Raw genomic sequence first — 23,311 nt, 5'->3', positions numbered from 1 at the left:
ATAAATATTGATGAGAGTTGAATAAAATCGGGTTAAATTAAAAATCAAAAACATAATTTTAAAGTGGTGTTTAAACAATATTTATATTTTATAATTTGATGTATTGATATATTATTTGTTTCGAAACAAACAGATTGCGTTTTGAAAATTTTAATTAGCTAAGATCATGATAATCGTGAATAATGTAAACTCAAAGTTAAGTTAATTAATATAAATAAATAGATTTTTTATTAATTGATTAACATTATTTTAGCCACTATAATGGATACTGCAAACAGAAGTAATAATGGTAACTAACATGTAATCTACGATATGCCCGGCACGGAATATATAACTAGTTAGTACTATTTCCGTCACAACGGATTCAATACGCGCACTATTTGCACGCATTTCTAGGTTTTTATAAAATAAAGTGTCGTAATGTTTTTTGTAATTTTTTTTTTAATAAAAAATTAATTTTAAAAAAATATTATGAAACTATATTTTAAATTAACATTGAAAAGCGTGTTAAAAAATAATGTATAGAATTTAATGAGACATATGAAATATAAATATAGCTTTAATTTTGCTTTATATCTGACACATAGTCTACATGAATTATGTTTTATTTCCGTTATACTGATCGACAAATTACCTTTAGTTTAAATTATAATACATATTTTAATTTTATTTTCGCGCGTTAGACCCAGTGCACTGACGAATAAATCATTTTTAGTTTGACTTTAACATTTTATCATTTTTAATATAGTATATATATAGATATAGAATATAGGTCGGTTGTATAGATAGATTCGTAATATATTTAGGCATGTATTTGTTTTAGTTAAATATATTTAAAAAAATAATTAGGCTCGAAGCAATAAATTTTGAATAATACGATCATCGAGAAATTTTTTTAAAATAATTCAAACCTGAATATGTGTGTATTTTTTTAGCCAAAATAATAAAAATTAAGCAATAAAGTCATAAAATATTTATATTTTAATTATATTTAATGTTGTAAATTTTGTAGGTTCATTTTAATTAGTATAATTTTGTAAAATATTGATCGTCTTTTTATCGTCGAAATGGTTGAAAACTGCCCGCAAGGGTTGGTTCAGAGTCAGAGCATGTCGCTTAAATGCGATTTACCTTGGTTCACGTGATTTGCAGGCTATTGCGCGAGCCCGTAGAGTATACCCAGTATGTATACGAAGGGTAGCGGCTGCGGGTTACCTACAAAAAAATAATGGTTGAAAACTTAACTCGGCGGATTGGTAAAACAACAAAGGCGCCCAAGAGCATCTACTATGTAATCACCTGTTAGTTAAAATATTTACATGTCATCTTCATGTACAGTTGTTGTTAAATATTATTTATTATATTTTTTATATTTATTGATCATGTAGTCATTAATTAAAATATCCGGGTCGCATTCAGTAACTTTGTAACAAACCTATAGCTGCACATACATATATATTTATATTATATTTAATACATATGAACAAAAATTCTTATTTTATATTAAATATTTTTAGCTTATATAATATTAAGTATAAAAATATTATTTTCTTATAAACCAAATTTATTAATTATTTTGACACATAATTGCATATTTATAAAAAATAGTAATAAATCCAATATCAAAAAATATAATATAATTATATATTATATAATATAGAACATATTTTATTAAAAAAATCAAATTTAAATTTGTTATATATTTTGGAAAGAATGTTAAAAGTAAGAATTTTTTGATGCAAATGGTTGAAAATACTCATTCTGAAAGTGGATGGCTAAAAATACCGTTTTGGATACGATTTGTCATTTGGGTAGCAGTACTAGATACACATTTGTCAAATGGGTATCCAATTAATTTTTTTTTAAATGTGTATCCCAATGATAATACCCAACTACAAATGCGTATTTTTAGTAATTTTCTTGGATACCCAATTCTCAAATGCGTATTACACTTACCCAATTATAAAATGTGTAACTAAAACGGTATTTCCAGCCATGTGTTTTAAAAATGGGCATTTTCAGCCATTGCACCCAAAAAATTGGTATTTTTAAACATCACCCTATATTTTGAGTTTTAATATTTATAATATTACAATTATATTCAACATCTTTTCATTAAATTTATATTTTATTTACACTTTTATTAGATTCAGTATTAAATAATTTTATTTTATCATTTAAAATATGTATATGAGAACATGAAATATAGGAATAAAATAATATTTTTTAATATAGCTAATTGTATAGCTAATATCATTGAAGTGAGTACATGTCCTCACGGGCTCAACAAAATTTTAGATAAGTATGATTTGATTTAAGTAATTATTTTAGCTAATGTGATCGGAGAAATTCTAATAAGAGCATAGCATGAGTATAAAAAAGATTAGAGAATTTTTAATGGAGGTATCAAAAAAATGCCAAAATATCATATTGCATAATGTGGAACGACACTTTTGTTGTTACACATTGGATATTTAGGGGTGTTAATTAAAATAACCAATTTTAACATCGTTTAACACCTTCTCAAAATAGAAATAATATCATATGTCATAAAGGCATGTACTTTCATGATAAAAACAACTGTATCCACATATTTAAATTATAATTTAAAATATATAATAATAAAAATAAGCATGCATCACACATGTTATAACCTTATAAACAAATATTGAAGAACACATAATTATAATTTAAATATTAGTTTTAATGCATGCGTGCTGGTGGAAAAGAATTACAGTATATTCTTATATACTTAAAAAAACAAAAGTAAAATGACTAATAACATTTTAAAACAAGGAAACTTAATCCAATGAGATATAACATACCGGGTCGGCCGAATCTTGGGTTGATATTCAGATATAGGTGTAAACCAGTCAAACTGTTAGTGAGTTATTTGAATTCTGCTCGTAAAATATTCGAATTCGGCTTGGTAAAGAAGGGAGAAGAATGGTTCTGTATACAGAAGTGAGAACTCTAAGAAAGATGTTTGATTAGACAAGATTGGATATTCATTTAAGTGAACAATTTAAATAACCACATTCAGAAAATGGGAAACCAGTTTTTGGTTACAAGCTAATAGATGGAGGTACACTTGCTATATATTGCTGTAGGAGCAGAACAGAGACAGTAGTTACATGAAAAACTCTAGGAAGAACCCAGCCCCTTGGGGAGATCTGTATTGATTGAAAGGTCAAATAGAGCTGATTTGTAACAGGCGAAAGCTAGAACACGGGCTCATCCGAATCAGTTAATTACGAATTGTTTAAATAAAATCCAGCGACACTCAGAAAAGCTGAACTTGTAACAGGCAAAAGCTCATGCAAAGTAGATCATCCAATTGTAAGATACGCAACTATAAACAGTTATATTTTCAGCAACAATGCAGACAAATAATCGACTCGCGGAGATCAGGATAACTGAATGACTAGTGGAAACACTTTCTCCCATTTAAGGCAATCACTAGAATTTTACAATTTTTATCCACTGCAATGACTCAAATCTACAGAGCTCCTAAGAACCATTGAGACTGGATCCAAATGCGTTTTCGCCACTAAACGTCATATAAAGGATCCCATCCTCAGCTTTGTGCTCTTCATAGATAGCAGACATCAATGCAGCTATATCAAAAACAAAAATATCACAGAGTTGCTCATTAACAAAAAGATCGTACAAGGTGTTGCGAGTTTCAATTACCAGTTGATGGCAGAATATTCTTAACAAAGACGAATATTGCTTTATCAGCACTTAGCCTGTTTTTCTTGCATACAATGTGGACAAACTGCCCAACAGTTATATCACCAGGAACAATCAACCTACAAGCTCATATTTACAAACATTAGAGCAAGCCTAATAAGGTTACATATTTCAGCTACCTAAAATATATCCGGATTTTCTCTCACCTTAAACTTTCTACGCAACGGGCTTTGGGTTGGAGTGCTCGGAGTTGTTCAATTTTCATTGATTCACTGTAATTGCACATGTGGTAAAAAAAAAAGAGGTAAGACTCTTATTAATATACATCGAAAAAGAACTCAGAAAATCCACAAAATTGCGAAAAATAACTAACTTCTTCTCGACAATGTCAGAAATATCAGTTTTCTCTGCTCTTTCCACAAAAACCTACATGAAAGAAGAAAGAGATTCGACATTAGTCCCAAAAAACAATTTGTAGCATATAAAAATATAATTCTTACTGTTATTCTGCCAGGGTACTTGTCCCTGATGCGAGCAGCTTCTGCCTGCAGCCCCTCTATATGGATAAACGAACGATTAGAAGATTAAAAGAGTGCAAATCTAAAAAAAATACAAGAACAAAAATTTATTGAACACTCACGTTTCTTACTGTTCATCTCCAAATTCTCCATTAACTTAATTACGGTGATTATTGAATCAGCTATTTAACACCCCTTTTTATACCTTGGCAGAAAAATATATTTCATTCCTTGTGTCATAACGAGTCTAATTTTCATTAATTCCTTATTAATCCCCTTGTCCAAGTCTAACAGATATTTTTGTTGATTTATGCGTCCCATGATTTTGTCTTGTAATTTTTCGTAAGTCTATAAATTGTTTTTTTATCACGCATTTATTATAATATATTTTAATTTTATAATATGCTGAATGTAGGAGTCAAATTTTATCTCGTGAAAAGTAGTACTTAAATAATGGACAACTTAAATTATGAAACAGAGGTAGTATGTGCCGATTTTAATATATAATAAAAAAAATATTTTTCAAGGGGTTCAATATGAAATGTTAATTTTGTACATATTCTTGGCCAAAATATAGATGTGAAATTGTGAACTAAGCAGTGGCGTATCTACTAGTGCTGAGCGTACCGGGGTCCAAAAGTTTTGCAATTTTTTCTTTTAATTTCAAGAAATACTTCTTCTTAGTTCTCTCTTCTCTCCTATAAGAGTTTCACATTACTCTCTTTTCTCGATCAATCTCCCCATTTTCCCAATTTTAACCCCTTTGTTTTTAAATTTACAGATGGAGGTAAGTCATATTCTTTAATTTGGATATTTTATATTTCACGTAATTTTTCATCCATTCGTGATATTATCCTAAATTAAATTTTATATCATATTTATTTGTTTGGTATATTGTACAAATAAAATTTGAAATTGTTTCTGTCTTTGAGGCTTTGAGCTCAATTTAGTACTCTGACTTTAAAATTTGTTATCCATTTAATTTTGTATTTTCGATCACAACCTCCAATGTTGTTGGCTAAAATGACATAAATAGTGATTATGTAAAATTTGTCGAACTTGTAGTTGATTTACTCTGATGGAGTTGGTTATAATGATTGACTGTATTTTAAAAATAATATATTTGTATCATTTTAAGTTATTATAAACATAATGCATAATTTTGATATGATAAGTAAATTATGTACGTCCATATATGTTCGACAAATATAGTCAATATAAAATAGTTAGCTAAAATTTTAGCTAACATGAATGCACACTCGGAGTGGATTAAATTTTACACGATCTCTATAATATATATTTATTGTTTGTTTGACATATTTATAGTTAAGGATTTTTATCAATTAAAGATGCTCTAAATTGCTAACTTTTATTTATTTATCCAACAACGGTACACAATAAAACACCGGTGAACTATATTACAAATAGCACCAAAAAATGTGTAAAGCCGTAGAAGTAATGCCTCGTCAAATGCATTTCTTCTGCCTCATCTTTATAAAAACTCATTCTTAAAATTTTAAATTTTAAAAAGTATAATATCATGCCTTCTAATATCATGTATTTTAAGATTTTAGAACGATTAATTACTTAATATAGTTTCAGACTTCGATCTAGAAAATAGTTTCGAATTCAAATCCTCCCACCCGGAGGCGGGCCCAAAAAAGGATGGGTGGAGGCTTTGGCCACCCCCAACCTTCCCGTAAATACACACATATATATTTTACACATATATATGATAATCTTTTTAAAATAGAGCAGATTTCAATTATATGGAACTGTTGCTATGTTTTTCCCTCGCAGACCGTATTTCTTTTATCATTCCATGTCCTATGTAATAATATTCTACTCCCTATAGTTTAGTTTTACGAGTTTTCTTCTCATATTACGTAGACATACAATTAATATATATCTATACTATTATATTAAAAATGAAACAATGAAAATTTGGTTGATAGTCGGTCTGGTCACCGTAATTATAGTAATATTTAAAATAAAACACTCTGGCAAATAGATAAATACTCATGACATAAATATAATATGTCTAATGATTTTTGTTAAAACAAAATAATATATAAAATTCACTCGAATGAACTAAACAAAATTATATTATTAATCTAATTTTAAATAAAAAATTAAAAAAACTACATATAGTTAGTTATATTTAAAGTAACGGACTAAAATAAAATAATAATATTATTGATCCCGCTAAAATTATTATATTATTGGACCGGACTATAAAAAAATAAAAGTTTGAAAGGAAATTCATGGGGTCGATGTAATGTCATCAAGCTACCGGGCGGGTTAAACAAAATTATACTGTCGATCCAATTTTAAATAAAAAATTAAAAAAATTACATATAGTTAGTTGGATTTGAAGAATCGGGCTAAAAAAATTAATAAATATTATTTATCCCGCTAAAAGCATAATATTATTGGACCGAACTATAACAAAATAAAATTTGAAAGAAAATTCGTGGGGTCGATATAATATCATCAAACTAAAACAAAATAATACATATTATCCATTCGGTCTAAAATAAAATAATAATCACCCCGGGCTAAAATAAAATTAAACAAAATAATAAGTATAATTAGCTGGATTTAGTTGATAAAATGGGCCTCAAGCTAACAAATTTTTTTATCATTGACCCATTAAATTTTACCATTAATCCGGGTTTAAACATATTTTTTTGTCACAAAAGAAATAGATTTCATTACTTTCAAAGATCATTCACGAGTACATTATGAAATTCAGGATGGACATCTCCCACCCTCCAACTACGATCAGCAATAGAACAATTGGACCCCGCTAGGTAGTGAGCCACACTGTTCGCTGAATGTTTAATAAATTTAAACATCACGTTTTGTTTCTCAAACTTACAAGTAGACAATGACACTCACTCACTACTCTTCCTAAATAAGAAACGCAAATAAAGGAGCTTCTTATTGCCTGCACAACTTGTAAGCAGTCAGATTCAATGACTATATTACCATAGTCTTTCTCCTTCAACCAACTCAACGCCTCCCTTACGCTCAAAGCTTCTGCCAGGTCTGGACTCATAGTACCTCGTCTGCACTTTGATTCTGCTTCGATTAACCTCCCATTATGATCTCGAACGACAAAAACATGGATGTATAAGTCAGATTCTTTGAAGATGGTTGCATCAGTATTGATCTTAACGCTATTAAACGATGGTGGGTTCCAGTGTCCGTCTCCGTCTTCTTGAGTCATATACCCCATAAAATGGTCAAAAGTTTTGTCTTGAACACTTCTCCATTGGTTAAGAACTGACATTATTGATTCAATCACCCCAGCTGAGTCTAGACTATGTTGATTCCACACTAAGTCATTCCGGTTTTTCCACAACATCCAACATACCATTACTGTGATGTAAACATTTTTCGTGCTCTGTTGCTCAAAGACCCGATGCAGCCACTCCGGAAACAAAGAAAATTCTCCAGTTAACAGAGGGAGATTAAGACATGACCACATAGACGCAACAAAAGAACATAACACCAAATAGTGCATAATAGTTTCATTATGAGCATTGCAAGTCGGGCACATGACTGAAATTTGCACTTGCTTTTGACAGAGCAAATCTTTTATTTGCAAGCAGTTCGATGATGCTCTACATAGAAAGTTTTTAACTTTTGATGCAATTTCTGAGTTCCACGGCTTCCGCCAAAAGCCTGAGTTAGCTTCCAACTGTTGATCAGTTTTGCTCTCTTGAATCATCAAATAAGCACTCTTCACTGTGTAATTGCCTAGCTTTTCTCGACGCCAGTACCATGTGTCCTCCACATTATTATTTAGAGGAATAGTTAGAATAATGTTGGCATCTCTAATATTAAAAACGTCATTGACTAGCTCCTCGTCCCAGCAGTTTGAGTCAATCTCCAAAAAAAGATGAAACCTTCTGATTAAAGATGGCTTCATTTCTGGTACATATATATGGATCGCTTACAACTGGCAGCCAAGGATCTTCTGTAATGCTAATAGTCTGCCCAATACCGACTCGACATCCAACACCTTGTTTCAAAATTGACCGAGATTCCAACACACTTCGCCAAATGTAACTGGGATTGCATCCAATCTTAGCATTCAAAAATGATCCGTCAGGGTAATACCGAGTTTTGAAAACTCCGCTTACCAATTTATCCGGATATTTCAGTAATCTTCACCCCTATTTTCCAAGTAATGCCACATTAAAATCCCGGATATTTCTGAAACCCATACCTCCCTCTGACTTCTTCTTACTCATGTTATTCCAACTCTTCCAATGAATCCCTCTTTCTTTCTTCGAGCTTGTCCTCCACCAGAATTTGCACATAGACTTTTCAAGATCTTGACACGGTTGTAATGGTGGAAGAAATATGCTCATAGCAAAGTTTGGTAAGGTCTGGGCTGTTGTTTTTAGCAGCACTTCCTTGCCACCTTTCGATAATATTTTTTTGTCCCAACCCACAATTTTACCATTCATTGTATCTTTAAGGTACACGGACATTGAAGACTTGTTTCTTCCCACAATATTTGGCAATACTAAGTACAAAATTTGATCAGTAGCCTCTCAAAACTTTAGCTTGTGGCACAATTCCTGTCTTAGAGAGTTACAAGTATTGTTACTGAAAAAAATTGAAGACGTATCCACGTTAATCTGTTGACCTGAAGCTTTCTCAAATAATTTAAGCATCTGCAAAACATTGTCAGCACAGTCCATACTTACTTTACATAAGATGTATGAATCGTCGGTAAAGAACATATGGGAGATAAGAGGTGCAGAGCGTGCCACTTTGACTCCTTTGATAAAACTTTTCTCCTCATAGTCATTTATAAGAGCTGTAAGGCCTCTTATACAAGTTAAAAACAGATAAGAGGATATGGGACCACCCTGTCGAAAGCCCCTTGTGGGAACAATCGAACCAAAATTCCGCCCTGCATGAGAGATTTGATATTTCACTGAAGAGATGCAACTAATGAACAGAACTACCACTTTGTGATTGAAACCCATTTTCAACATAATAACTTGTAAGAAATTCCACTCGACTCGATCATATGCTTTTGACATATCGAGTTTTAAGGCCATCCAAGCTTCCTTCCCTCTGGTCTTCCGCTTCATATAGTGCATGACCTCAAAAGCAACCATTATATGATCAGTTATCAACCTTCCAGGGATAAAGGCGCTCCGAGTGTCTGAAATCATATCGTCAAGAACTTTCTTCAACCTGTTAGCTAAGACCTTTGATATTACTTTGTATATTACATTACAAAGAGATATAGGTCTTAAATCTGTCTTTACCACATGACTATGCTTTTTAGGAATGAGAGCTATATTAGTAAGCTGAAGTTGATCGTTAACGATACCTGTGTCAAAAAACTGCTTCACTAAGCTAACCACATCTTCTTTAACAATTGGCCAGCACTTCTGGTAGAATCCCCGGCTCATTCCATCTGGGCCTGGGGACTTGCCCGGGTGCATGTTAAAAAATGCATCTTTGTCCTCCTTTTCATCGACCACAGCCAATAGCATTATATTCTGCCTTGTAGTCACTTTGTTATTCACACAATAAATGACTCTCTCCCACTCCGTATCAGTGGCTGTGAAGAGATGAGAAAAGTACCCTTTCATTGTTTCTTCTAAGCCAGTACCCCATTCCACTTTTTCACCATTGTTATTATGCAAGAAACTGATTTGATTAGCCTTCCTTCTTTTCTTCGTTGCAAGGTGGAAAAATTTGCTATTTTGGTCTCCTTCACGAAGCCAAAGTTACTTGGACCTTTGCCTCCAAAAACCCTCTTGTTGTGCATAAGTTTCGAACAAATTCTTCTTTTCTTTTAAAGCAACTCTTAGAGAGTCTGCGTCTCTCCTCCCTTTAAGAGTTTTCAGAATTTTTTTGCACCTATTTATGGGCGTTTTGAAACTTCCAGTGATTTCTCGACCCCATGCTGAAAATACTTTTGAACACTGCAAAAGCTTCTAAAAAAAATTGATCTAAATCATGACTCCACACATCTGCAACCAGCTAGTAACACATAGGTTCCTTTAACCAAGTGTTTTCGAAGTGAAAAGTTTTTGTTAACTTTACGTGAGTAACAATATGAGTTTCCAACCATAAGGGGCAGTGATAAGAAGTAGTGACTTCTAAATTTGTGAGTCTGACATTTGTGAACCAACTGAGGAAAGCTTGATTCACAAGTGCCCTGTCCAAACGAACCTCTATTTTATTTTCTGAACCTGAGTCACGTTCCCACGTGTACTGATAGTCACAAAGATCCATGACTGTTAAATTGTAGTCATTGAGAACATCTCAAAAGCACTGTAGCTAATACTGAGGATATGGTCTGCCACCTTTCTTATCTCTTTGAGAGAGAACGTTATTCATATCGCCAATCAAATACCATGGTAGAGTGTTGGTTGACGACAATCTACGTATTAAATCCCAGGTTTCTTTCCTCTTTGATCTATCTGGTTCCCCATAAATACCAGTTAATCTGTATTCACAACCTTCTTGCGATTTGATAACCACATCAATATTGTAATATCCGAGATATATCGTGTAATTATTTTTATCAATAAATAATAATTATATGATTATTATGTGAATTTTGGTGAATCATGTGGTAATTGGAATTGATGTTTGGATGTTTATATGTGATAGAATTTGAGTATTTTAATTTTTATATGTACAAAATAAAGTATAGATAATTTTGATATTTTTCTGGTAATTTATATGTTGTTATATGATTTTTTTAAAGGATTTATAGATTTAATAAATTATTTTTTCGAGTAATTATAAACTATTTTGTATAGCCGAGAATCGTCCAACTTCAACCGTTTTTGCGTTTTTACAACCTGAAAGTCTTCGTAAACTCCTTCCAAACCTAATCTGATTATTCTGAACATTTTCCATGTTTTGACTTTTTCGATCCGGAGTACGGTATGACCCGTACGAGTCCCAGTGCAAAATTTCCGATACGATAGTCATTTCGATAGATCGATAAAACCCGTATTCTCTAGAGACGGGATATTTTGATTAAATTATTACATTATCTTCTCGTAGGGTGTATTATAAGAAGCCCGATTTTGATAATTATCCAAAACTAGTATCAAATTAAATCATTTTTTATGGTTACTTAGCGGCTAAGTAATCTTTTTTCGGATCCGATATGATCCAACGGGATGCTAATATTCCGTAAATATAAATAGCATTTTTCTTATTTTATTTTATACAGATAATCATAAAAAACAGTTAAATTATATGATTTACAGAGAAAAACTCGAATATTCGTCGCGTTCTTCAGAATCAAACCTAAAAACGAAGGCGTTATCGAAATCGAAATCAAGCGTGTGAGTAACCGAATCGAAGCTCGTGAAAAGTACTTTCAGAATCTACAATCAATTTCACTGCAGAAATCAAAGGTATTTTTATATATATTTATTTTAATTCGAATTTAGTTATGATTAAAATATGAATTTTTGATTATGATGTTGTTTGTGTGATTTGATGGTTGTATCTTGTAGATAATTTTATTCTGGTCATTTTGGTATCTTATATGTTGAATTTGGTATTCAATAACATATATAAAATTGAGTTTGATTCTCGAAATAATAAAATTAAGGTTTATATAGTATGTGTTAGATATATTTGTGATGTCATGTCTAATAGTGATTTGTGTTTAGTTTTCAGATCTTGAACAACAGGACAAATCAGGACTTAACTGGAAATTAGTACTTATACTGAAGTCAGAACTTAAGATATCAGAAGATATTTATCAGGAGATAATATCAGGACTTAAGAAAGACATTCAGATAAGGAAGGCGGCTGATTGAAAGGAAAGAAGATCAAGCCTAAAACAAGAAGAGATATGCATGGAGAAGAATTCTATGAAGAATAGAAGATTTGGAAGAAAAGATAACTAGTTGATATATTTTAAGATACAGAATCATATTCGATATCGATTAGAAGATTATCTTGTAACTGTGTAGTATATAAACATAGCATAGGGTTTACATTATAAGTGTTATCTTAATCGAGAATATTATTCATTGTAACCCTAGCAGCTCTCGTGATATTTGTTCATCACTGAGAGAGAACAGTTCCATTGTAATACTGTTTTATTAATAAGATTATTATGTGTTTCATACTTGTGTTCTTAATTCGATTTGATTGTAGTATACACTGTATTCAACCCCCTTCTACAGTGTGTGTGACCTAACAGTGTGAATGTTCTTAATTGATTTTTAGGATTTTTTGATTCAAGGGTTATTAGCTTAAATTGATTATACCAATGAATAGATAGTTGGAAATTGAATTGATTGATATATGTATGATAAACGGAGGGTACCTGGAACTGGTTGGCCGGAAAAATGAACGTGGCGACGTCGGAAAGTTCCGATCGATTTTCCGGTCGAACCACGTGTTGTTTGCTCGAATTAAGTCTACAGATGAGTTCTTGGAAGCAATGACTTTAATTTCTGTTAATTTGACGATCTTCTGGGTTGTTTTTCAGTCACCGGAAAAGCTCGGGGTCGCCGTTAATGAAGACCGTCGGCGAGCTGGACGAGGAAGGTGGTAATTTATCACTTTGCCCTCGTATTTGTAAAAAGTTTACAAATCAGTCCCTGTTATTTTAAAATCTTGCAAAAATTGTATTCCTGTTTTCAAAAATTCTAAAAATCATATTTCTATTTAGTTTATTTTCAGAAAATCAATTTTAATTATTTAAAATTCCAAAATTCATTATTTTTAATTCTAAAAATTAGTTTTAATTCAAAAATAAATCTAGATTATTTTAGTTGATAATTAATTATTTAATTAGTCAATTAATTTTAGTTGATAATTAATTATTTAATTAGTCAATTAATTTTAGTTGATAATTAATTATTTAACTAGTCAATTAGTTTAAATATTAATTAATTAATTGATTTAATTAGTTATTAATTAAATCTAATTGATTATTTAATTGGATTTAATTATTTCTTTTGATTTAAGAAATTCCAAAAAATAGTTTCGAGCTTTAAAATATTTTTCTAAATTATGTTCAAGGCTCGATAATTATTATTTAATGATTTTGAAGTCAGGCTCAGGTATTCGAACCCTTTTAATTGCTTATAAATGATTCGTTGACCCGTTTTAATTCCGAAAAATATTCAAAAATTCGTAATAAATACCAGAAAAATCATTTTAACCTTGAATCTCCTTTGAAAAATTATTTTGATCAAATATCTTACGTGTTGCTATATGTGATCTGATTGTTGTGTAATCAGCTTATGTGATTATTGTTTGACTGTTTTGGTCATAACTATCAATTCGTAAATCGGATTTGGGTAAAACGAAGGGTAGATAAAAGCTTATGACGTCTCTATCATTGATATACCCTGGTGATACCTATGAAATGTTTTATGCTCTGAGATAAATGCTTTATCAATGTTAGTTATGATTCTGTTTTATTGAATTACAATGATTATCATAATTGATTTATAATTGGATGGTTTTATAAATGTGGATCAGATTCATGGTCAGACCAGATTCGTGGTCATATTTGGCCAATATGTGCCTTGGATCCAGTATAGAGAGCAAAGTTGTGTGCCTTGTTCGGGGTTAGTGCGTGACTGATCAGCAGCCTAACCTTGGTTTTAAAATTTAAAATGGATATCCAATTCTAATGATTACTTGACAAGAAACTTGATTCCTCTGAATCATTTCAATTGATCGTTGTTTAACCTCAGTTATTGCTATTATGACTTGCTAAGCTAATTAGCTCACTCTTGCAAATATGTTTATGTTATTCTACAGTTAAAAAGGAAATTGTTGGTAGCGAGGGTTCCCAGCCAGTGTGCGAGCTAGAATTCCAGGTTAAGTTGGATCGATCTAGCGGGAGCTTTATGTTTAGTTTTGAGTTATGTGAGCTTGTAAGAATGCTTTCACTATCAGTTGTAAGTTAAACTAGTTGGGATTTGGTACGATGTAATAAAAGTAAATATGGTGGCTTGTTTTCATACTTTAACCTGTTGTGATCCGTAGTTGTGTAAAAAAGGGTCTTTGCTTATAATATTTTATATACAGGTTTATATATTGTGGGTGTGTTGTGAACCCCAAACTTCTGACTCGGGTTTGGAGGGCGTCACAAATATGGTTTTTATTCAAAGATTTCAACACTACATCATCCTTATTCTTCCATAGAAACGCTACTCCACCACTGTGACCATGTGACTCCACAGTTACCATGCCTTTAAAAGCTAGAATATTTCTGACTCTCTCAAGAATATCTTTTTTACATATAATTTTGCACAAAAAAATAAAGTTGGGTTTTTTTTTGTAGCACAATCTCCTTAAGGAATTGTAAAGCCTATGGGGTCCCAAACCCATGGCAATTCCAGCTGATAATACTCATAATGCTAGGCGAGTACCCCCTTGAGTACTGGCCCCTGACACGTTTTTTGAATCCATTCTATCTTCTGGGTCTGACTGTTTGTTGCTCACATTATCCTCCTCTTCCGAGTCCATCATAACCTCAATAGACATGCCCATTGGGTCATCCACATTACCCTCAGTCCTACATTTTTTGGACTTTATTACTATAACCTCTTTCCTTATGTTCGTTGGCATGATATTCGCTACAGTGTTATGAGTTTCTGTTATGATGGTATCCCGCTCTTTTGAACATTTTGAACAACTTTACTTCCGTCTCTCAATCCCTCGATATCTGTTCCCCGACTTACAGGAGTAAAACGTGGATCGTAACTATTGCCACTCCCTTTGAACGAATTCTGAGAACCTTCTCTGGTTGCTCTCCGGTCAGCACCTTCACTCCCATTACATAACCATTTGGCATCGATAGACTTTACATGTCGTCTGAAAGGTGCACGCATCAATTCACCGCAAGGTCGAACAATGTCACTCTCCTTTGTAACGAATAAGCTGCTGCAATATTTATCAGAGTGTCCCAACAATTCACAGATGAAGCAAAATGGGAGAACATTCTCGTATTTGAAATTTATCCCGTCCCATTCCTCTCCACTTTTTCTCACCTTCATTCTTTTTTTTAAGGGTTTAGGGACATCTATTGAAACTTGAACTCGAAGATAGTCTCTCCATACACCAACAAAATTTGAAGGACAAGAACTGACATACGTTCCGATATAGTTACCAACCTGTTTGAGAATCCTCTCAGTCATAAGCTCTGCCTTGAGATCATATATTTGAACCCATATGTCCATTTTATTCAAATCCACGTTACGATGGTTGTCTCCTTCCTTCATTCTTGCCATTATCAGAGCTCTCATGTTAAATGACCATGGGCAGCCTTCCATTATTCTTTTGATGTCGACTTCGTGATAGAACTGAAAAAGAAACAGATTGGCTTCTAAATCCTTGATGTATATGCCCATCCCTGATTTCCTAAGAGCCACCAATGTTTGTTGCATGGCCTGAAAATCTACGCGGCCATCTGAGATGAAGCGGGCGACCACACAGAGTTTGGCATCATAACCATAAAATAATTGATCGTTGCCCACCAGTTCCTCTGGTTCCAATGCCAGTCCCCCTCTTCCTCCCCTAATGATATATAGTTCATAGAAGCAATCAGATTCTCTGTGTAATTCATAAAGAGTGATATTAGTTTTTGAAATTATTGAGATGGATAACTAATGATTAAGAAGATGACAAAAGACTAATACGATGACAAAAAAAATTCATTGCACCAAACATTAAATTTGGGGATTTTTTCACTAAACTATTACCCATTTCTGTAACTTGCCAAATATCACCCAACAAACTTTTATCTCAGAATTAGGCTCTAATTAATTTTTGTATTAGAATGTAATTTTTTCGTTAAAAGTAATTAATATCTACTATTAGGTATTGTTGTTCAAGTGTATTCTTGCAGCCGTCCCCTAACAGCTCATTGGAATGTGTTTTAAATAATGTCTCCAGCATCTTTTATATATGAGCGGCTCTGCAGCAATTCAACTTTGTTTTTCTGTTGTATAGTTCAAAACAAAATGCCTGTTCGAAGAAAATAATTTAGCGAGTGACAACATCACAATAATGTATAAAAATTAAATTTCTATTTTTTGATTCTTTTTTTCACCCGTTAATGCCTTGGTTGATGACTTTGGTAACTCGCACGACTGTTCTTTTCTACCTCTGCTCTCAGCATGCTCGTAATCTTTAGAGAAAACAGAGATTTCACCGCGAATTATCAGTTGAATTTATGTTTATAAATGGCATCAAATCTATCATGCAGAACCTGTATGTAGCATGTACAGTCCCTATAGATCAAGCAGTGGATCAGCAATATCAGTAGCTGCAAATATTGCTGCAGTGCCACTAGTTACAGAGACTGATAGATATTTAGCTCTACTGAAGAGAAGTGTTGAATTAAGTCTAATCTGAGACTGAGACATCATGCCCTTTCTCCTCAATTGCTGTTAAGTGTAATAATTTGAAAAGAAGCATATATGATACTTCAACCAACATATAAAGCATCTTGTCAATCAAACAGCAAATGCAGCTTAAGACTCGTCCGATCAATTCGACACCAAATTCAGCTTTCGACTAAATATAAATCTGCAGTCATTCATATAACACATAACTAGAAATAACTTCAGTATTACATTCATTGCTCTGTTATAGAGTCATACGCAAGATAGATGAAACAAAATACCATTTTTTACACAGTACCAGTCCTGGACATACTAATAAGCCATCAAGATAAACAGCGCGGACATGGCCACAACAAGCATATGGACAGAATGCATTACTACTGAAATGGTTACAATATGTAATTAGCATAACATAAGGCAGCTAACTAGAACATGCCGTCTTCCATACCAAAATGGTTCAAATATCTTCTTGCTCCTTCAAAATACAAGCAAAATGAATTTAGCAGCGGTGACAGTTAAAAACATTTCTACGGGATGCTAATAACTTGATTTCAAACGCACCTTATCATTATTAACCTTGGACTAGGACTTGTCAGATTCCTCTTCATCACTCCCTTCGGCCTGTATATAGAGGTTTAAGTTCCAGTAACTTCCGCAACTAAGTAGCTCAAACGTACCAACCAACTAAATACAAAAGACGGCAAAAAAAATTAACCTGCTTTCTCTCGTAAGATTTATTTTTTTCATACAGCACAGAAATATGGAGACTTATCCTATATTTCCCCCAAGAAAATCATAACAAACATTAAAACTTAATCAACACATACTTGACATTGCAAACAATAAATTAAAACATGTAATCAATTTCATTTCAGATATGAAATTACTCACATCATCTGTCATTGACCTCCATTTCTCCTCAGCAGCTTGTGCCATCTGTTACTCAATTAGTCATTTCTTATTAAAATGAAAAGTTGATAGCAAATCTTTAAAGGGTATACAACAACTTACAGCAACAGCCCCTTTAACATCAGGGTTTTGCCTTCATTGTTGAGCTTTCTGATCTCCTTAGAGTAATAATGTAAAAGCATCTTCTCATAAGCGGCATGGGCAAGACTTCCATTAGGATCATCCTTAATCTCCTGTATGATAGCCTTGGCAGTTCTATGATAAAGATCATGATGCTTGGGATGATAGGGTAGAACCTGCCCATCAATGATTGGCTCTCCTATTTCAACCAACAAATCATTAATTATTACTGTTCATCCGGTAAGTGCTACACCGGGTATATGATGAGATGCTAAAACCAAGCACAGCTCTTTAGCAAACATGTCCCAGTATCGTCATTCAAAAGTATTTATGATATTTCCCAACAAGAAAATAATAATAAAAAATCAGGTCACAGATAAATAAATATTCCCCTCAATAACATGAGGTAAATAACAACACATAATATTAATATAAGTAGAAAAATAATAAAAACAAAACTTCCCAGCACAGAAGCTACAATGTTGATATAAGAAGCAATCATCCTTTCTCTACAACCCCGAGGCTTCTTGGTATGGATCAACCAATGCTTTCCGTCACGACCATCGTCTTCAACTGCTGACACAACGGAAGATCTGTCGGGATGAAGAAGCTACGGGAGAGCATGGATACGATCCACGCAGCAGCCGTCCGATAAATAAGTTTTATACGGTACACGTACTAGATTAATAGATTTTGTTTTTGGACTTAATTACACCACCACAGCTGCACTAAAATACTCCAATAACTCCATTTCTTTTTAGAGATACTTCAGTAAGCTTCAATTGAACTGATAATATAGTTTGTGATTTAGAATCAGATAACAACAATCAGAGTTTAAATACCGAATAATAAACATTCATACCGTGGCAGTCATAGTCTCACAGATCACAAATCATATCCGGAGTAACATGTATAACACTCCATATTATTTATTTAAAAATGTAATCAAACGACAATTAAAAAGAAACCAGTTTCGACTTGTTAAATGCTCAATTGCAACGACAATGTTGAAAAACAAAAGACTTTAATAACGTTTGAATATTTCACCTTCAATTTGGCAAATCACACTTTCATCTGCAAATTAATCATACTCAAGATAAAGCGCCATCCGTTTCAGGGGAGGCTAAACACTCACTACAAATCAGGCTACTTCCAATCGCAAAATACGAATCATTCAAATTAAATCTAGCAACATTGTGCAAAGTAAGCAATCTTTAAGTTAGGATTCCCATTTAAGGCATTCATTAGAATTTTTACAATTTTTATTTACTGTAACGACTCAAATCTAAACAGCCACAGCTCCTAAGAACCATTCAGACTGGATCCAAATGCATTCTCGCCACTATACGTCATATAAAGGATCCCATCCTCAGCTTTGTGCTCTTCATAGATAGCAGACATCAAGGCAGCTGGATCAAAAACAAAAATATCAGAGATCGAGTTGCTCATGAACAAAAATATCGTACAAGGTGTTGCGAGTTTTAATTACCAGTTGATGGCAGAATATTCTTAACAAAGATGAATATTGCTTTATCAGGACTTAGCTTTATTTTCTTGCGTATAATGTGGACAAACTGCCCAACAGTTGTATCACCAGGAACACTGAACCTAAAAGTCATATTTACAAATTAGACAACATATATACATCCAAAAAGAGCTCAGAAAATTCACATAATTCCGAAAAAAAATAACTAACTTCTTCTTGTCTATGTCAGGAATATCAGTTTTCGCTGCTCTTTCCACAAATACCTACATGGAAGAAGAAAGAGATGCTTAATTAGTCGGTACTTATCAGTAGAGCACAATTGGATAGTTCAAGTAGTTAAGAGTTTATCAAAAAATTAGCAGCATATTAAAATATAATTCTGACGATAAAATTTTAATATTACTGTTATTCTGCCAGGGTACTTTTCCCTGATACGAGCAGCTTCTGCCTGCAGCTCCTCTACGAACAAAATTAACAATAAGGATAAGCGCATGATTAGAAAAATTAAAAGAGTACAAAACTAAAAAATTACAAGAATAAAAAATTCTTATGCACATATTATTGAACCCTTTAAAATATGATCCAAAACATCAGGTTTCTTACTGTTCATGTTCAGATTATTTTTTCTGCTCCCGAACTCCATTAACTTAATTACTGTGATAATTGAATCAGCTATTTAACACCCCTTCTTATAAGTTATACCTTGGCAGAAAAGATATCTCATTCCTTGTGTTATAATGACTCTTAAAATCTTCTTCCACAAGTAAACTATGTGCGTTCCTTTTTAATCCCCTTGTATAAGGGATATTTTTGTTGATTTACTGTAAATTTTAATTCCTCCCTGCGTCGCATAATTTTTTCTAACTGACATAATTAAAAACTATTCATTTATAATTTTGTAAGTTTATAAATTGTTTTTTAAATAGAAAAACCTTTTAATTTTTATAATATATAAAAAGACTTGCACAGTCTTGTACACAAGGAAAGCTTATCTAATTAGATAATACATACTCCCTCCGCCCCACTGTTTACGTCACTATTCAACACATATTTCGAAATTTCTATAAAATATAGTTTCATAATATTTTTTCAATTTTTTTTAAAATAAAGATTTAAACATAAAACTTTTATTTAAAAAAATTAAAAAATATTATGAAACTATTCTTTAAACTAGTATTGAAAAACGTGCTAAAAAGTAATGCAACAATTCACTAGGACGACGAAATACTAAGTTATCCCCATCTTGGATTGAATTGGCATCGAACTTTTAAGACAATGGAATCAGCCACCTTAAACAAGGAAGAAGTGAATAACGAACATATACCTAAGGGAGAAGAATGGTATACAGAAGTGAGCACACTAAGAAAGATGTTTAATTAGACCAGATTGGATATTCTGGTCTCGGGTTAACTATTAGAGTAAAAATATAATATTAATATATATGATGAATTGGTTGGCAACTATTTTGGCAACCCCTTAATGACATATGATGATTTGGTTGACAACTATTTTGGCAACTCCTTATTGGAGATGCTAATAGGGAGATCTCTATTCTCTATCGATCAAAAGGCCAAACAGAGCTGAATTTATAACAGGCGAAATGTGTTGCAAAGGAGATCAATGCCCCTACAAATCAAGTAATGATGCATGGCAATGTGGGTGAGGCAACTCTAAACAACGATTCTTCCAGCAGCGAGGCTTTACATATTATACAACTACTTCTAGACCACTGCTACTAGTAGTGTGTGCCTTGTCATTGTCTACCGTCCATTACCCACTTTGTTGAATTCAAATTGAAGCTTGAACTCAACTCTCAAAACAGTAGTCCGCACTTTATCTAATTCTATACTGCAATGTTTGCACATCACTATACGATAGTAAAATTATATGCAGGAATTATAATCAACTCTTGAAAAGCAGAAACGATAGTGGAAACACTTTCTTTCATTAAAATTAAACACTAGAACACAGACTACTTCGAATCTAATAAATACGAATCATTCAGATTAAATCCAGCGACATTAAGTAAAGCAAGCAATCTTTCAAGTTGGGGGTGCCCCTTCAAGGCATTCTTAAGAATTTACAATTTTAAACCACTGCAACGAGTCTTTTCTATACAGCTACAAGCTCCAGAGAACCTTTCAGACAGATCCAAATGTATTCTCCCCGCTGTAGGTCATATAAAGGAAACCATCCTCATCTTTGTTTTCTTCATAGATAGCAGATAGCATGGCAGCTGTGACAAAAAACCAAGAAAAATCAGAGAGCTTCTCATTAACAAAAGTTAGAACATGGTTTTGTGATTTGTTATTACCAGTAGGTGGCAGAACATTCTTAACAAAGATGAATATTGCTTTCTCAGCACTTAGCTTGATCCTCTTGCGTACCACGTAGACAAACTGCCCAACAGTTAAATCAGCAGGAACAAGGTATCTGCAAGTCATTTAAGAGTTACACAACATTACATGTGCAACCATTTACAAATAATTTAAAATATAGACAAGCAAAACGGTACTTTAATGCTATTTTCCTCCTTGCAGAAACTAATAGATAAAACAAATATTTCATCAGGTGTTTGTACTCTATTGTCCTAGCATTCAAAAAAAAAAAGAATTTCTGAAAAATGACTAACTTCTTCTTGTCGATGTCAGGAATGTCAGTTTTGTCTGCCCTTTCCACAATAACCTACATGGAAGAAGAAAGAGATGCGACATTAGTCAGTACTCGATAGAATATCAAAATGCTGCAATTAACAGCAATTTATTCTAATCTTACTGGAATTCTATCAGGGTACTTCTCCCTTATGCGAGCAGATTCTGCCTGACGCCTCTCTAGAAACAGAATTAAGAATAAGTACATGTGCATTATTTAGAAGATATAATAAATGCAAACCTAACACATTACAAAAACAATTATAATAATAACGCACATCTCATTTTTACAATTTCTGTTTTACGAGAACCTTTAAAGATAAAACGAAAATTGATCTTATGACAATACTTTAAAGTTAATTCAATTAAGCTCCTAGACAAATTAGCTTTTAGACTAAACATGGACGAACATAGATTATATAAAAATATAATTAAAAAAAATAAGGCAATAACAAGAGTGATCATAAAAAATAGGAGCGTAGCAGATGTTTAAAAATGATAAATCAAGTAATTAACTATTCTACAGGACAATGTATAACAGAGTCGTATCAGATCAGATAGCTCTATATGCAGTAAACTGGAAGATGCATTGAGCATAAAGGACGAAGAAAAGGATCAAAATGGTATTATTAGCAACAGATTAAATATAAATAATAGTAAGAAGCCCAAGCCCAAACCCAAATCATCAATGATGCAGGGTACAAACAGAGCCCGTGATTCACTAAAAAATCAACCCAACCGAGACAATTCACAATCATAAATCAATTAAACAAAACACTCGCAAAGGCAGCATAACAAACATATATAATCCATGCAATTATACAAAAAAACACAAAATAGAAGCGAACACATGAACAGAATAAATGAACCCAAAAACAATTGGTAATTTAACATATACGTATAAAAGAGATCAAATAGATTAAATTTGAAAAAAAAAACATAACAAACTCAAAAAACACAAACAATAGAGGTTAGTAAAGAATCTAATTAATTAGATAGATGAGTAAAGAATTTATATCGATTTAATGAAAATAAAAAAGAAAGGGAGAGAGAAAAAAACCAAGAGGATGCTCGGATTTGAAGGAGCTTTTGGCCATGGCGTATGAAAAAACTCACTTTGCACTGCACGAAACCTAATTGAAAAAATAAGAGGGCAATTATTAGGGTTAGAATTTTGTGAATTGTGATATACGTATAGCCTTTTATACTATACGTGGAGGAAAAATACGATGGGGACATATGGAATTTTATTTTAAGTCGGTCTATTCCACAAGCAAGCACCTCGCAGTTTCTTATTTATTTTACTATTTTACTCGATCTCGTCCCACACATTTGTTTACAATTTTTTTATTTGATAGTAAAATATAATTTCAAAATTTATTCATATAAAAATTTGAATATTATATTTTATTTAAAAATTTAAGTAATAATTAAGATTAATTATATTTTACACGAGTCCCGTCCCTTTACATATTATACGACTTTTAAAGTACGTATCGAATCACCTCCAAAAAATTGGGTGAGACGGAGGAATTATCAATTATTAAT

General features: G+C 32.5%; 4 protein-coding genes across 5 annotated transcripts; all 4 read right to left on the bottom strand.

Annotated features, from left to right (window-relative positions):
• Positions 1 to 3,424: 3,424 nt before the first annotated feature.
• LOC141717239 (autophagy-related protein 8C-like) lies at positions 3,425 to 4,406 on the bottom strand. The gene is made up of 5 exons (XM_074519333.1): positions 4,334 to 4,406; positions 4,194 to 4,249; positions 4,067 to 4,119; positions 3,694 to 3,812; positions 3,425 to 3,617 (listed from the first exon to the last, which is right to left on the bottom strand). The coding sequence occupies exons 1-5, from the start codon at positions 4,362 to 4,364 to the stop codon at positions 3,511 to 3,513; spliced, it is 366 nt and encodes a 121-aa protein (XP_074375434.1). The 5' UTR covers positions 4,365 to 4,406; the 3' UTR covers positions 3,425 to 3,510.
• A 2,662-nt stretch (positions 4,407 to 7,068) lies between these two features.
• LOC141719879 (uncharacterized) lies at positions 7,069 to 8,148 on the bottom strand. The gene has a single exon (XM_074522243.1). The coding sequence runs from the start codon at positions 8,146 to 8,148 to the stop codon at positions 7,069 to 7,071; it is 1,080 nt and encodes a 359-aa protein (XP_074378344.1).
• An 8,664-nt stretch (positions 8,149 to 16,812) lies between these two features.
• On the bottom strand, positions 16,813 to 19,750 carry LOC141717238 (autophagy-related protein 8d-like). 2 transcript variants are annotated; one of them, XM_074519331.1, is made up of 8 exons: positions 19,716 to 19,750; positions 19,516 to 19,571; positions 19,323 to 19,375; positions 19,116 to 19,234; positions 17,609 to 19,035; positions 17,489 to 17,533; positions 17,159 to 17,281; positions 16,813 to 17,072 (listed from the first exon to the last, which is right to left on the bottom strand). In XM_074519331.1, the coding sequence occupies exons 1-5, from the start codon at positions 19,720 to 19,722 to the stop codon at positions 18,929 to 18,931; spliced, it is 342 nt and encodes a 113-aa protein (XP_074375432.1). In that variant the 5' UTR covers positions 19,723 to 19,750; the 3' UTR covers positions 16,813 to 17,072; positions 17,159 to 17,281; positions 17,489 to 17,533; positions 17,609 to 18,928. The 2 variants fall into 2 exon arrangements, with proteins under 2 accessions (XP_074375432.1, XP_074375433.1); XM_074519332.1 differs by having other exon boundaries at positions 17,159 to 17,218.
• A 1,287-nt stretch (positions 19,751 to 21,037) lies between these two features.
• Positions 21,038 to 22,976, bottom strand: LOC141721313 (autophagy-related protein 8C-like). Its single transcript, XM_074524178.1, has 5 exons — positions 22,824 to 22,976; positions 21,888 to 21,943; positions 21,745 to 21,797; positions 21,427 to 21,545; positions 21,038 to 21,348 (listed from the first exon to the last, which is right to left on the bottom strand). The coding sequence occupies exons 1-5, from the start codon at positions 22,858 to 22,860 to the stop codon at positions 21,254 to 21,256; spliced, it is 360 nt and encodes a 119-aa protein (XP_074380279.1). The 5' UTR covers positions 22,861 to 22,976; the 3' UTR covers positions 21,038 to 21,253.
• Between the last annotated feature and the right edge of the window lie 335 nt (positions 22,977 to 23,311).

The sequence above is a fragment of the Apium graveolens genome, chromosome 4 (assembly GCF_009905375.1).
Source record: "Apium graveolens cultivar Ventura chromosome 4, ASM990537v1, whole genome shotgun sequence".
Taxonomy (NCBI): Eukaryota; Viridiplantae; Streptophyta; class Magnoliopsida; order Apiales; family Apiaceae; genus Apium; species Apium graveolens.
This window is presented reverse-complemented; position numbering and strand designations above follow the sequence as displayed.